At 43.4% G+C, this 16,605-nt stretch overlaps 1 protein-coding gene across 1 annotated transcript; it reads left to right on the top strand.

Moving 5' to 3' along the window:
• Nucleotides 1-8,939: 8,939 nt before the first annotated feature.
• LOC307237896 (spindlin-W-like) lies at nt 8,940-16,336 on the top strand. The gene is made up of 5 exons (XM_080010694.1): nt 8,940-9,020; nt 9,515-9,554; nt 10,434-10,693; nt 10,825-11,058; nt 14,221-16,336. The coding sequence occupies exons 2-5, from the start codon at nt 9,535-9,537 to the stop codon at nt 14,424-14,426; spliced, it is 720 nt and encodes a 239-aa protein (XP_079866820.1). The 5' UTR covers nt 8,940-9,020; nt 9,515-9,534; the 3' UTR covers nt 14,427-16,336.
• The last annotated feature ends 269 nt before the right edge of the window (nt 16,337-16,605 follow it).

Below are 16,605 nucleotides of genomic sequence, written 5' to 3'. Positions count from 1 at the left end.
CCAACTTACAGCGACCAGCCACGGGCGCAGAGCAGGTCTGCGCCCCCATCAGGTCCCCATTGATGTCTTGCCGGGGGTATGTTATCCTAACCATGTGAATCTTTGATGGCTGTAATAAGTGTTTTGTCTCCATCGCGTTTCAAATGATTGACAAGAAATGTACCTGATTTGTCATTGAATTCAAAATAATTTGCTCTTGTTTGTTGCATGAGGAATTGTGTCTTTTGATGGATGATATTATGAAGTTGACATGTAATTGTCCAGATCTCATTTTGGATTTGCTCAGTGGGTGACTGGGCTTGTTGGGAGTGCAACTCCTTTAGTTGTTGTTTGAGTTTATTTTGGCATTCTTGTCTTCTTCTTGTGTTCTTTTTCTTGTGAGGGGAGAATGAAATAAGATTACCTCTTAGAACTGCCTTAGCCGTTTCCCAGAGTAAGGATGGTGATATTTCTGGAGAGTCATTCAGTTCAATGAAGGAAGTCCATTCTCTGGAAAATAAATGGTTGAACTCGAATGGTTGACTTTGGACATTACAGAGTTACTTGTCAAGAAAAGGTTGCTTCTAGAGAAGTTTTGGTGGGGTGGTGAATAATATGTGTATTCTCTATTATGTGGATTATTTGATCGCCAACCATCGCCAAGAGCAAGATCACTCATATATTGTTTTAAAGTGTCTAAACTTGGATCTAGTACTGTGTTGAAGTCTCCTCCCCTCCTCCGTGCCCATGCTTTACCATAGATAAGTCTGAGTTTTCCTCCTTTACATTAGTACTTTGTACTGTCATTGTATTGCAGGAAGTTTGCAGGGATACATATTTACACAAAAAAAATGACAAATAGACAAAGATAAACATAAAACATTGCAGAGTTAGACATACAAACTCTCTGGTGAGAGACTGAATAGAGGGAGAGTGATGGGAGAAGTAGGGAGGGAGGGTAAATGTAAACCTAACTCAGAGAATGGAGCGGAGTTTTTTGTTTCTCCTCCAGACAGCAGTGCGTGCCTGTCTTTTGATTTTAGATCTATTTATTTCAGTTTGTTTCTTGCATGTATGAAACAACCTTTTTAAACACAACTGAGTTAAGGGACTCTCCTGTTCCATTCCAAAATAAACCTGTGCGTCTCCCTGTTGCTATGGGACTTAGTTTAGTAAAGTTGGATGCTTTTGTGTAAATATTTTACTTGTAAATAATACATCCTGCACTTCTGGAACGGGGAGACCGTATTTGCCATATTACATTACGTTCTATGCACACGCATGTTTAATGTTGCAAATGCGGTCCCCGTTCTAGAAGTTCCATTGGAATTTTGCACGATCGCCCAAGCCCACTGCTGCGTACTCCTTTCTGCTTTCTTTATTATTCTTTTCCACTCTCTTGTTTATATCACAGATAAGTCCAAATACATGGAGTATCAACACAATAAAAGCCAAACTTCTGATAAGAAAGTAGCCTCGTCCACCATCTTGGGTGTGCTGTAACACTCGGCAGCCTCAGTGCGTCACGTCTTGCCTCCTGTGCGCTCTACCTAGGCTCCGCCCCTTGTCTAAACCAAACCAATTATTTCCAGGTGGTGTAAACGCGCCTAGCACGAACAATCTCCATTTTTTTTGCTACATGTGTGAAAGGGTAACTCTGGATAATCAGGTCCAGACATTGTCTGGACATTGTCCAGAGTGCATGAATGAAAGCAGCTCAACAGTCATATGCTCCATTTACCGTAAAGCCACAACCCCTCTGCAGCGGGACGCTGGATGCACAAGTCAGTGATTGACAAAGCTTGATAATCTTATCCATTATACCGCCCAGCGAGCAGCCGCATTTGTTCGATTGGTCAGGATGGATTATATTTATAGTAATACTTAGCGAGCAAGCAGTACTACAGTATATGCTGCTTAGACAGAAAAGATTGAAAACAAAGGGTGGATTATAATATATATATATATATATTGCCTATTTCATTGCCTATTTTTACACATAGTAAAATGCAAGATTTATTTCAGTATTTCACTATACTCAAATAAACAAATTATGAAAAACAAATTAGCCCAAGGAAAGAGAGTTAATGACTTGCCCAACCGTTTATTAGCCCCGTGTTTTGTGCACACTGTGTACACTAGTGCAGTCAGAGCACTATACAGTACATACTGTACAAACAAATTAGCTCTGTCGTTGCAAGATCAAAATTGCAAGACTGTACTAGTTCATCAGTTCCAGCCAAAATAGCAGCTCTATGTTTGTTTGAACAAGCTCATGTTTCACACTGTAAGTGAGATCTATTAGTAGAGATGGAAGTTTGACTAGTTTTTGAGATTCAGTTCTTGATGAGGCATTCAGTAAAAAGTGAAGAGTTGTTCAATGATGAACAAGAGGCTGACGACTTGGTTTGGCCCTGAGTTGTGAATGGAATTCTCACAAGAATCATTAAATTATGTCAAAATTACTGGTGGAAAGCAGAGAGCGAATAAGTCACATTCAACACGAATTATGGCAAATGCCTCAGACGTTTCTTGCTTTGGACTTTAATTGAATCCTCAGTAATTATTTTCAGTTCGTAAATCGAGGGCTCGCTCAGCCACTCTTTCACCGGAGTGACTTCGGACTCTTGAGTCATTAAAAAGATTTGTTCAATACTAATGAATCATTTGCAAGACTTGCCCCTCTATTCGTAGGCCATAATATTAAGCACACTTCTTTGGATTTGTTACGTTCTGTTACATTTTTAGTGGTTGACAGGATATTGTTGTGGCTATAGTTCACAGATTAGGTACAGGTAGGTAGTTAGGTATCGGAAAGTACCAATATCTCCCATGTCGGCAATTGAGAAAAATGTTACAACACAACAATCAACTACAGCTATACCCTTCCTGGAAGACACAAACAAAAAATCCCTGATGTAATATATTGAAATGATTTACCCACACCCACACAGATGCCAGCTTCTGGACACAAATCTGCATGAACACCGTGGCAATGACTAATATAATATAATAATATAACCAAAATACTAAATTCTACATACGTCAGCCGGTACAAGTCGTAAAAAAAAGGTTTCACAGAAGTTGACACATGCTCACTCTACACTTTGCACACCCCAGACAATTATTTCCATACCTTTTTGGCTCAACCAACACGTCCCCTCTGGCCAGAAGTGACAAAACCAAATATCCTCATTTCTAGGGCTGCAGCCTCCCACTCTCTCCCTCTTTAGCTCTGGTTGAAGATTTAACTCCACTGAACAGCCTTAACTATGGACAAGATAGCCACAACTTAATTTTGTGTATTTATTTCACCCCCTCAATTCATGTGTCTCAGGAGTATATACAAGAGCTATAATAAAAATTCAGCTATAAAAGCTATTTGGCACCCCTCTCCTTGGAGAGGAGGGAAGCGAAGAGGAGGGAAGAGAAGAAAATAGAAGAGGCGAGCAGAGTATAGGAGTAGAGAAGAGAGAGGTAGTCTGAGGTGGAGAGGAGGTTAACTTTAAAATTCTGTGACGGAGCAGGATGTTGATACAGTATGACTCAGGGCAATGAACTCTGGCTTCTCGCAGAGATTAAAGGATTGAGGCGAGAGGGAGCATCACCCGAGAGAGAGAGAGAGAGGGAGAGAGAGAGACCAAGGAGCGTGAGTTGGAACATCACCCCTACAGGGTCGGACATCAGACTTTCACAGGTTAACATCTGCTTATGAGTGGGACAATCCCATAGCCTGCCACAGTGCTCTTGAGCATTACCTGGGTTGGGCTCAAAGAAGGGAACACCGATCAGCCACAACATTAAAACCACCATTTATATTGTGCAGCTCCCCCTTGTGCCACAAAAACAGCTCCGACCCGTGGAGGCATGGACTCCACAAGACCTCCGAAGGTGTCCTGTGGTATCTGGCACCAAGACGTTAGCAGCAGATTCTTTAAGTCCTGTACGTTGAGAGGTTCGGGTGCCCATGGAATGGGCTTGTTGTTCCAGCACATTCCACAGATGCTCGATGGGAGCGGACCCTAACCCCGGTGTGCCAGATTCGCCACCACACGCCACCCAAGTGACGTGTTCAGGGCCCTCCGGCACAGAGACACACAGACGACGGGGGCTTGATAACACCAGTTTATTGTAGAGATGTGGCTAGGTGGAATTAGCCAGGAGCAGATGGAACATGTCATGACACAGAGCTCCCATCCTGACTGAGTGTGTGGACGTGGTTTTTAAACCTGATGCTCGTTGGCTGGGCTAATGAGGCGGATGGGGTGACTGCTCAAGCCACCCCATCCACCACACCCGGTCATCCGCACGATGTAGAAGAAGGCGTGATTCATCAGACCAGGCCACCTTCTTCCAGTGCTCCATGGTCCAGTTTTGACACTCACGTGCCCATTGTAGGCGCTTTCAGCGCTGGTCACTGTGTGGACACTTCACTCTGCAGCTACGCAGCCCCATACGCAGCAAGCCGCAATGCACTGTATGTTCTGACCACTTTCTATCATAGCCAGCGATAACTTTTTCAGCGATTTGTGCTCCCGTAGCTCTTCTGTGTGATCAGACCAGATGGGCTAGGCTTCACTCCCCACGTATGAGGCCAGGGGCGCCCATGACCCTGTCGCCGGTTCACCGATTGTCCTTCCTTGGACCACTTTTAGTAGGTACTAACCACTGCATACCAGGAACACCCCACAAGACCTGTCGTTTTGGAGATGCTCTGACCCAGTCGTCCAGCCATCACAGGTTGGCCCTTGTCAAAGTCACTCAGATCCTTACGCTTGCCCATTTTTCCTGCTTCCAACACATCAACTTCAAGAGCTGACTGTTCACTTGCTTCCTAATATATCCCATCCTTTGACAGGTGCCATTGGAACAAGATGATCAATGTTATTCACTTCATCTGTCAGTAGTTTTGATATTATGGCTGATCGGTGTATATCAATGCTGCATGAAATTATACACATGTACAGTACGCAAACATACACACACATAAATCCTTTCTGGTTTTAGGCGTTAGCATTAAATAGAGCCGTGCATAGATTACGGCAGATGTTCGGCACCTCGTTCTCGGGGTCAATTAACTTAGACTGCGAGAGCTACACAATCCAAAAACCCAATTAATGGAGGGATTTACTTATTATCACACACGATGATATAATAACGGTGACAAATTTGTGTTAAGGTTAAGTGACGGGGTGCCAGACAATGGACTTACCCCATCGAACTTCATACAGTGCCAGTTTTTTTTTTGGCAGGATGTTACTATGGTTGGACTGCTACTAATTTGCTGTCGTTAAATATATTGTGCCGATTCAAAATAACATAAGAACATAATGGACTTTTTCTGACGCCTTACCTAGAACCCAGTACGTGCCATGAGGTGGAACGCATCTCAGTGCCGTGTGATGCAAAGCCGGTATTAATTGACGGACTTTAGCCGCGGGGGCCTTTTCAGTATTGCTGTGGCGTCTCGCAGACATCCGCTCCCTCTGGGCAACACGGAACTGCTGACAAAGAGGACTCTAACACGTGGCTTGACAAGCTGGCCATATGGCCAGATTAATCAGCAGCATGTGTAATCAAAAAGGTTGTACAGGATGGAAACACGGAGCAGCACCCTCTCTCAAGGTTGGGTGCAAGGCCAACAAATGCCACTGTTCACAGACTCGCAGGTTCACACATTTTTTCCATTACGTTTGGTGCGAATAAGGAACACCTGGGGGGAGGTCCTTTACATTTTTACTCTGAAAACACAGGCTCTGTGACATCACAGCTGGACATATTTTGAGAGAAAACCATCGTAGAGGTGTGCCATCGGGGCGTCCTGTGTCGTAGTCGGTGGACCTGCCCAGGTTGGAGGCACATATGCGTCCTGCGGTGAACCTCATTCTTCATGGTGGAAAGGTCAAGCAGAACACAGCCCTATGTTGGGTAGGGCCCTTCCCACCGTTATTCCATGTGCGGATGATATTGTAAAACGCAGTTGGCAGTGCAATTTGCTCTACGCTCCACTACACAGATGGAGAATTCGCGATCCAAACATAAACCGAGGCGCCGGTGTGTTTGTAATTCAATTTAGTGTGTTCATTTGTTAATCTCTCATGTTGAGATAACTAAATCCAATATAACACGTATCTGGCTTTATGTTTTGCTTTGATGTGTCTATGTGGTTCCCTTGTTATCGAAGAAGGAAGAAGCTGAGACTGAAGCACAAAAGCTTTCCAAGTGATTTGAAAGTAGCCTTTTCTTTTAGCGCCAACTGTCTCCTCTTGATGTCTCACCTATAGGTTCACACACACACACACACACACACACACACACACACACACACACACACACACACACACACACACACACACACACGCACACACATTATGCCCATACACACCTATTGCTGAGGAGCCGTCCGATGCACCCATGTCTCAAAATAGTGAGGAGACGTCAAGTTCAATCAGTTCTTACCAATGTGTGATCCAAACATGATGCTCCACAGCTGCAGAAGTTCAGGTTGCATAGGGATATGGCTAATAATAAATCCAATCAATTGGACACACACACACACACACACACACACACACACACACACACACACACACACACACACACACACACACACACACACACACACACACACACACACATTGTCCTTGGGTTGACTTTTTATTAGCTGCTATGTAATCTCTCAGCAATACTTGACAACAACAGCATTTCTCAGCAGACTGCGGATTAAATGTGTGTGTGTGTGTGTGTGTGTGTGTGTGTGTGTGTGTGTGTGTGTGTGTGTGTGTGTGTGTGTGTGTGTGTGTGTGTGTGTATCCTCCATCCAGTAGTGCGAATGCGAGTGACAGATACATAGAAAAAAAGGGAGAGGGAAAGAAAGGAGGAGTACACTATTTTTGGAGTCGGGATTTGCATGGGTCCCAGGACAGATGGCCACTGTGGGCTCCCCCTATCCGATGGCGATGCCCGGAGAAACCTCCAAGAGGGGAAAGAAAATTAGTTCGGGAGAGGGCCAACGTGAGAATTTAATGAAGACAGTTTTGTGCAAATAGAAATAAGGATGGGGCTGTTGGTTTACGTTGAAGCAGCGAAGCCTCTTTGCAAATGATGTAAATGATAAGTGGCACTGCAACACGGTTGTTATTGAGGATGTGCTGATTTGCAAAAATTCAGATGGGACCCCGGGCATGTACCTTAACCTCCATTGCTCTCCATTGTATTTAATGCCTGATTGAATACCTGCTGTATACATCTGTGACTACAAATAAAACAGACTAGAACAGACTCTTAAATGTCTTTCACGTATTTATTCCCTTCGGTTGCTGTGACAACATCTGGGGCAAGAACAAGCAACCTTGGATAGGGGACCATTTTGTATCAGTAAAGACTACTCTCATTTAGGCTGTCAGTGACGCTACACTGGTCACTCGTGTTGCCAATGGAACTAATATAATGCCTGTGTTAAAATGCTCTGGAAGGTAAGGAAGACACTCTTAGCTAAATTCAGGTTTAATAGACTCTTCTCCTACAGTACATTGGCTCCCAGTTCACTTCAGATGTGACTTTAAAGTCCTGGTGCTTACCTGTAAAATACGACGTGGCCGAGTTCAACCGTAGTCTACCTGTGCTATGGATATGGATGAGGGACAGATCTCACCTATCCACCCTGGACCAGTCCCACTGCTGACCACATTTCTTCTCGAGGCGTTTACCTGCAGCACTATGAATCAGCACAATAGACTCGCAGCCCAGACATACCGTCTATAAAACCATCAGATCATATAGCGTATCACCGACGACTTGTTCGATAATGCTCATGAAGTTGCCCACTCCGCATCCATTGAAGTCTGACCGTCCTGGAAAGGGGGGGATCCCTCCATCCCTCCCTCTGTCACTCCTTCTCAGCTTTCTTCCATTTCTATCCCCGAGCATTTTTTTTTCCTGCCCTCCCGGGGGTTAAGGCCAGGGGCTTTGCCGTTGATTGCTGTGTGAAATTATGTCTTTTAGACTGCACTGTGATTATAGGATTTATGGAAAAAACGAGACTTGGCTGTTCTAGGCAGCAATTAGTGCTGCAAATTAAAGGATATGCAAATGCACTATGCTTACAGACCCTAAGCATCGTGTAATATGAGGTGTCTACCCTTGGACGGGAGTTAAAGGGGAGCCCATCATTTACTCTGAACAGTGTTCAGTAGATCCAGTCAAGTCTATCAGAACAGGCAGCCAACTGGCCAGACGTGGCAACGGATTTTTTTTTTTGTGTGTAAAGTATGACATCTCGTGGTAATAATCAGTATTTCAGATACTCAATATAGGACGGACACACACACACACACACACACACACACACACACACACACACACACACACACACACACACTCTATAATACATACTGTGTATATATACAGTGTATGTATATATAAATATACTCTATGTGTGTTTGCGTGTGTATATTTTTTTCTCGCCTTGATAGTTAGATAGATAGATAGATAGATAGATAGATAGATAGATAGATAGATAGATAGATAGATAGATAGATAGATAGATAGATAGGACATACAAGCTTATGACTTTGTTTGCTGCCAGTGATAATATCTGTAAAAATGCCTTTAGGTAGGACCAATGGAGACCCATTGGAATGGCCATGTTTTATTTTTGGGACTCCGATCATAGTTATGGGAATTGTAGTTTCATTCCTTTGCACTTTCGCGAATAGCTACGGGGACGTCCGCTATTTCCCACGTGTTTGAAGTCAGCCGACCCGTTTGGATGGACCTCCGGAGCCCTGGAGCGCGCCCATCAAACACATCACAACGGTGCGTAAACGAAATTGTCGAAGGCACAAAGAAAACAAATTTGACGTGGGCGCCAGAAGGGCACCCGGGTGGCGGGCCGTTTGCCTACAAGTCCCGACATGCTGTGCGGGCTCCGCCATTGACTCCGGTAGTTGTAGTTCAAAGGGAAATCGCTTCCTCGTACTACATTACATGAGCAGGAATCTGCCCTGCTGATAGGAACAGATGTAAGAAATATTGCCCAGGTAGGTCGTAAACCCTTATCGAATCGTTTTCATGCGGTTTGGCTTTTCACCGAAGCAACATAAAAGGAATGTTCATTTGACCAAGACGAACCCTTACGTCATTTCGGAGCAACTAGAGCGCAAATCACCGCCTACATGTCGCTGCATTTCCTTTTGTTCAGCTATGTACCAAACTGCAGTGCAATGTGTTTTCCACTGGAACTGGTTATTAAGTTGCTCCAATTCAAACAGAGGTGCGTCGACACAGACCTTGCGTTGCCTCGTGTCAGTGGGGCTTATTTCAGTGTTTCCCAGCAGGGTCTCGGTGCAGTATTGTGGGAATTTAGTTGTTTACATCCTGTAGGCCAGCCGTGTGGTTCTGACTGATCTGACGTGATCTGCCCTCCTGCACGCCAGGACAGAAGGATCAGAACCTCCCGGCTGACATAATAGATATCAGCCGTAGCTGCTCTGTGATCATAACTTCAGTCTGGCTTGTCTTCTGTGTCTCACAGGACTGTGGATTTATGGAAACATGTCAAAGAAACGTGGAAGGTAGGCTCGAAGAGGTCTCCGTCTGCCACACCGTCACCCACACTGACCGAAATACATGTAGAGTGATCAGTTATGTCATTTGTTCTGATTGCAGTGACAAGACAGCAGGTAAACATTTAGGGCTGGGCGATACATTGATTCAACACCGAATACAACATCGATGTTGCGATATCAGACTAGATATCGTCTGGGATTTTTGGTGATCGTGATATCGCGATCTAGTTAATAGTTGTCTTTTCCTGCTCTTAAAGGCTGCAGTACATTGCAGGAATGTGATTTTATGAGCTTCATAGGCGGTTCTGGATGTGCTAATCAACGCTTCTGTACACTTGGTCTTTATCTCCACATTACTAAGGATTGTTTCTCAAATATAACTTATTGTCATCCCAAAAATGTCGCGAAGTTACCAAATATCAAGGTATTCATCCAAAAATATTGTGTCAATATCGGCCCAGTCCTAATTTATCCTGAGTAATGCCGTCTCCTGGCTTTTTGTTCATTTTAATAGAAAATTAAGCTTTGTAACAATGCCTTGTTCTGGATGCTTAGTTTTTTTAGAGACTATTTCTTAGAAGAAGCTATACTGTTTACCTTCGGAAAGACATGATCTTTACACTGATTTATTTCTGAACTAAATTGCAGACTTTTGAACTAAATTTCTACAATTTTATAACCGAAAAGATCACTTTGTGGTTAACCTTTCACTCGGCGCTTGTAGAGAGCGCTGTTTGGCTGTCCAGAGTTCGAGCAAAGGCCCATCACCGTGGTTTGGCATAGTTTATTTTTTATTTTTTTTGTTGTTCCTCAAAACGAGGAAAGGTGTGAAATTAGGATGGTTGGACGAATAAATAAAATAATAAATCCGGTTTGTGCGACCAGGAAGCGTAGCAGCGGGGAACTGAGCGAGAGCTCGACGTCGACGCTTACACCGGACCCGGACAACCTGCTGGGCCTGAGGATCCAGCACACGTGGCGGGAGAAGGGCAACCTGACGGTGTGGAAAGGCACCGTCTTGGAGCGCCTCACTGTCAACAGCTCCCTCTACATGGTCAAATATGACGGCTTCGACTGCGTCTACGGCATCGAGCTGTTCAAAGATGAGCGCGTGTCCAACCTGCAGGTGCTGGCGGAAAAAGTCGGTGAGTGTCGTCACCCCCCCCCCACACACACACACACACACACACACACACACACACACACACACACTTTTGGTTGTTTTGTTTGTTTGTCTACTCCGTGAGATAAACTCTTCCTCCATCTTATTCCTCAGTGAACAATAAAATCAAGGTGCCCCCCGGCGCAGAAGAGCTCGTGGGCCGGGCCGTGGAGCATCTTTTCGAGAAGGAGGACGGGGAGAAGAACGAGTGGAGAGGCATGGTGCTTTCCCGGGCACCCATAATGACCCACTGGTACTACATCACATATGAGAAGGACCCAGTGCTCTACATGTACCAGCTGTGGGACGACTACAAGGACGGAGACCTGCGCGTCCTACCGGAGTCAGGTACGTGCCCAGGAGTTGACAGACCTGTACCGGGAAAATAGAGGAACCTATTAACTTAATCCTTCCAAATAACGAAGTAAACAACTGTGCTCTTTCTCATTCAAAGCTAATGTATCAATAGCTGGGACTCTTGGCACTGGGATACACTAAAAAATATGTTTTTGACCGGCTTGTGCGGACAAGAGCTGTTACCCCCCTAGACAGAATATCCCTGCTTTGCTGTGATTACACTAAAGGATTTTCTTTTATTTTATATACTTCTGACAACAATCTACTCACCACCCGCCTCTCCCAATATTCCATCTCAATTCTTGGGGACAAGTGAACACTTGACCTGGCAATTAAGAAAAAACTCTGATCTAAAATCATGAAATATCAGTTGCCGGTGAATCACGATACAAATAATTGCAATGAACGGTTTAATTGTGTTTTGTTTTTTTTGTTAATTTTATGCCACGATCCAAGTATACAGTCTATAAGCCTATAACACACATCTACACTATGAAGAAGAGATGGAACGTGAGAACATAAACATGGGATAGACTTTATTCAACTTATCAGATGGAAAGTCACCAAATTCATTCTATTTGTTGCAATGTTTCTCACAAGAGCTTAAAAATCCTTTGACATCAGGATGAAAACAAGGAACATAAGAAACCTTAACGATTCAAATTTGCTCAAATAATTCTATGGTAGCGGCTAAACTGTGGGCTAAACAAAAACAGTGTTATAAACAGTGATTGTCAATATGACTTGTTTTGCCTTTCATATATATAACGTCAGCTGAAAACCTGCTCTGGTGTAGTTTATTGCATTTTAGAGTTCACATTATGTCTTGTCATGAAACCTACAAGGAATTGGTCCAAAAAAGAGAAAAAATATGCACTAATCAGCCACAACATTAAAGCCACCTGCCTGATATTGTGTAGTTCCCGTCAAACAGCTCTGACTTGTCTCCACAAGACGTCTGAAGGTGTCCTGTCGTATCTGGCACCAAGACGTTAGCAGCAGATCCTTTTAGTCCTGGAAGTTGCCAGGTGGGGCCCCCATGGATCGGGCTTGTTCCAGCACATCCCACAGATGCTCGATTGGATTGAGATCTGGGGAATTTAGAGGCCAAGTTAACACCTTGAACTCTTTGTCATGTTCTTCAAACCATATCCGAACAATTTTTGCAGTGTGGCAAGGTGCATTATCTTGCTGAAAGAGGCCACTGCCATCAGGGAATACCGTTGCCATGAAGGAGTGGACTTGGTCTCCAACAATGTTTAGGTAGGTGGTACGTGTCAAAGTAACATCCACATGAATGCCAGGACCCAAGGTTTCCCAACAGAACATTGCCCAGAGCATCACACTGCCTCTGCCGGTTTGCCTTCTTCCCATAGTGCATCCTGGTGCCTCAGATAAACCACACACATGCACCAGCCCATCCACATGATGTAAAAGAAAACGCGATTCATCAGATGCTCATGTGCCCATTGTCGTCATATTTGGTGGGGGACGGGGGTTAGCATGGGCACTCTGACCTGTTTGGGGCTACGTAGCCCCATACGCAGCAAGCTGTGATGGTGTTTTCTGACACCCTTCTATCATAGCCAGCCATTTACCTTTTCAAAAATTTGTGCCACAGTAGCTCTTGGGGATCGGACCAGATGGGCTAGACTTTCCTCCCCACGCGCTTCAATGAGCCTTGGGCGCCAATGACCCTGTTGCCGGTTCACCGGTAGTCCTTCCGTGGACCACTTTTTGTAGGTACTAACTAGGCCTGGTCGATCATGCAAAATTCCAATCTCTGATCACATATAACGTAATGTAATGTGGCAAATGTGGTCTCCCCATTCCAGAAGTGCAGGATTTATTATTTACAAGTAAAATATTTACACAAAAACATCCAGTTTTTACTAAATTATGTCCCATAGCAATGGAAAGTAATGGGGAGACCTGTGTCCCAACAGTGGGGATGCACAGAGTTTTTTGGAACATTACGGAGTAAGGACTTGGACAGTCCCTTAACTCAGTTGTGTTTAAAAGTTTTTTTTTCATACATGTAGGAAACAAACAAAAATAAATATAAACACAGGCGCGCAGTGCTGTCTGGAGGAGAAACAAAAAAAACTTGCTCCAGTTCCGAGCTAGGTTTACGTTTTTCATTTTTCATACAAATAAATAACTTAAGAAACAATAAATCTAAGTCTTTCTCTCTGAGATTATTTTACATGTTGCTATATTATTATCACAAGATTTGCATTTTTAGCGGCAGGTACTTTTTGGGAGCGGGGGGGGGCCCCGTGGACCCCACTGTGCCCTTCTTATCAGACCCATTTCTTATTTGATTTAATTTTTTATTTTAAATGAAATGGATGTCGAGGTAGCAGATTGTCTAGACAAGATATATTCATGAGGAACTGAACTTGAACTCCTCATGAACCTCGCACCTCGGTGCACCTGCGATGTGCGCACAGCGGCTCCACTGTTCTGCTCTGTTTGCCCAGAGCAGCAAAATGCCTAGAACCGGAGCTGGGGTTGTGCCTTTGTGTGTGCCTTTTCTTCTTTTTTTTTTTTTTTTTTTGAGCACCTGCCCCTAAAAGTCTCTGTACGGGACTGTAGAGGGGAAGTGAGACACGATTACCAGTGGTTACTCGACAGCTTTGAGCAGAGTGGGAGAGAGCCTCCGCTCCCTCTCTCCCTCTTTCTCTCTCTCGCTCCCTCTTCTCTTCTCTCTCTCTTTGCTCCAGTTTCAGAACACAGTAAACTGCACTTACACTGTTTAAATTCTCAGATTTTTCCTGGCGGGAAAAAAAACGAAACCAAAACAACCGTCTGTCTTCAATGTCAATCGCAATCGATGGAGTCGATCGCCGATAGACAATTTAATCGTAAATCAGCCCAGTAATAACCACTGCTTACCAGGAACACCCCACAAGACCTGCCGTTTTGGAGATGCTCTGACCCAGTCGCAATTTCAAGAACTGACTGTTCACTGACTGTTCACTTATTTTTATATATATATATATATATATATATATATATATATATATATAGATTAGTTCAGGCATCTTTACTTATGGTGTTGGTTTATGTCTGAAGGTGTTATTTATTCTACTCAAAATACTTTAGATTCTACTATAGTCACGTTAATATCCTCTCCCTCTCATCTTGCAGAGAACAAGCACCTTCTTCCGGCCGACAGGAAGCCAGGTGAGGAGACAGAGAGCCTCGTGGGTAAGCAGGTGGAGTACATAACAGATAACGGCCTCAAGAGAACGGGCTTGGTGATCTATCAGGTTCCGGCCAAGCCAACAGTCTACTACATAAAATACGACGACGACTTCCACATCCACGTGTACGACCTGGTGAAGACCACCTAGTGCCGACTCGCTCTGTCCCTCCTTCTTCTCCCCCTCCTCCTCTACCAGGGACGCGCCAGTATCACCACGCGAGGTATCGCTATCAGAGAGTATTAGATCCGATACCATATCACATGTCGAATATTAAAAGAAAACTGAATCCTTTTTCTGCTTCATATTGGCCAAAAGTTGACGTGGGGAATTGGCACGGCCGGTGAAAGATTGCCACTGGTGCATCCCTATTTATATCACAACCAGTTGTTACCTGCAATAGTGTTAAAACTTTCACTTTACCTCCAATTGGGAGATTATATCCTTAAAATATGAACCCCCTACCCCCCAGGCTGCGTAGGTCCTTTCTCTTTGGCGTCTACTGACATCCACGGTAAAAGGGATTTATTTTTATTTCTTTCCTTTTCCAGTTTTCAGTTATGCAGACCTACCATTTTATTTGTTTGTTTGTCATTTTTTTTTAATCGAACATTCATGTGTTTTATAAATAACACTATCAGTTAATCCTATGTGAGAAATAAGACCTGTCGGAATTGTGTAACAGCTGGAAAAAAAAAAAAAAAAAAAAAAAAAAGATTGATCTTGGATTCTTATTTAGTTTTGTTTGTTTAAAACAATTTGGGAACCCGGAAAAAAAAAAGTTTTTTTCTTTTTAGGTAACACAAATAAATCAAAGATTATTACCGTTTCCTACCTTGAAGGGAAATTCCAGCCGAGAACACTCTCTTGCATTGTTGCTAAACGTGTAGCAGAAATGTACAGTTCATTTCATGGTTTATCATTGACGGTATCATGTGTCAAACTCATTTTACTCTATCCCTGTTGATCAATTCTCACTTGCTGTCATGTCGGGCTTCTCCTGCATCTGCAGCAGTGTGTTATTTACTGAACCTAAGCCCTCCCTCATTGGCTAGGAAACAGCTAAAAACAAAGCTTGAGGTCATGGCCACGGCCCTTCAAAGCGGTGTTGTAGCATTTGGAATCGGCGAGGCCAAAAAGTCGTTACGTGTTCCCCTCGAAAGGATCGGTTTCCCTCAGGGGGAGCAGTGCCGGAAAGTTGATTGGCGTGGATTCACGGCCAAAAGTCCCCGACTCGTTGGAACCGATATCCAATGTTTGTAGCCGGCGCTGTAGCAAAATTAATTAAACAAACCCTTTCCTAACCCAAGCAATGCCCGAGTGTTCCGACCTGGAATTTCCCCATTTACTTTTTCACTTTATATAAATGTATATGCAAGGCTATTTATTTTATTTTAGAAAAATATGGTTGTGCTCGTTCGTCATGCAAACGCTTGTGGTCAAATGTTAAGTGCTTCATAACGTGCCGGATTTGATTAGATTTTTACGGAATTCCCTAATACTCAAAAAAAAAAAAAGTACAAAGAATTCAACTGTAGATTAAAATGTAAAGACGTTTCGGTCTTTTTTTTGGATGTCCCTGACGCGTTATCTATAAGCGATTTGTATGTGTCTCCCAACGCCGGAAGATGCTTTCTGCTTCATCAAGAAAACTTCATTTTATATTCTATTAAAATGCTGTTGTCGATGTAAGATCATTTAGATGATGTTTGTGCTCTGACATGACTTTGGTTTTCGTGTTTTGGTTACGAACATTTGTATTTTAGACTGATGTTTTCGCTCCTTGCCGTAACGCAATAGCGTGACATCCAGGCCTCACGGTATCACTTACTGTATTCCTACATGTGTGTTGTCTTTTTGTAAATATAATGTGAGACATTTTTAAACAAAAAGGCGTCCGTGTGGAAAATGGCTGCTGTGTTTTGAATGTTTATAGCTGAGGTGAAAAGAGAATTTACCATTTCAGTCACATCCCCAAACGACCTTCACATTTAAATGTACATCTCAAAACAGTCAATATTCCCTTTAAGATTAGATTTTAGAAGATAACACTTTATTAAGCCTCGGGGGCAGGGAGGGAGGGAATTTTCTCTTCTTAAAAGTAATTAAATGTGTTAATTAAATGACAACGTTTAAGTCAAGGCCAATTTTTCTGTATTGTTTGATCTCAAATCATCCCCTGGTTATTTATAAAAAGGGATTTTAATTTTGGTGTATTTCAGATTTTGCGACTGAGCTGCTTCGCTTCCATTGTCCCAATGCAGAGCAGGCAAATTAAGACCCATTTACATCCAAAATGTAAACTTAAAAAAAATGTCTTTGTAATATT

The sequence above is a fragment of the Zeus faber genome (genome assembly GCF_960531495.2).
Source record: "Zeus faber genome assembly, chromosome: 12".
Taxonomy (NCBI): domain Eukaryota; kingdom Metazoa; phylum Chordata; class Actinopteri; order Zeiformes; family Zeidae; genus Zeus; species Zeus faber.
Note: the sequence above shows the minus strand (reverse complement) of the source record. Positions and strands in the feature narration are given on the sequence as shown.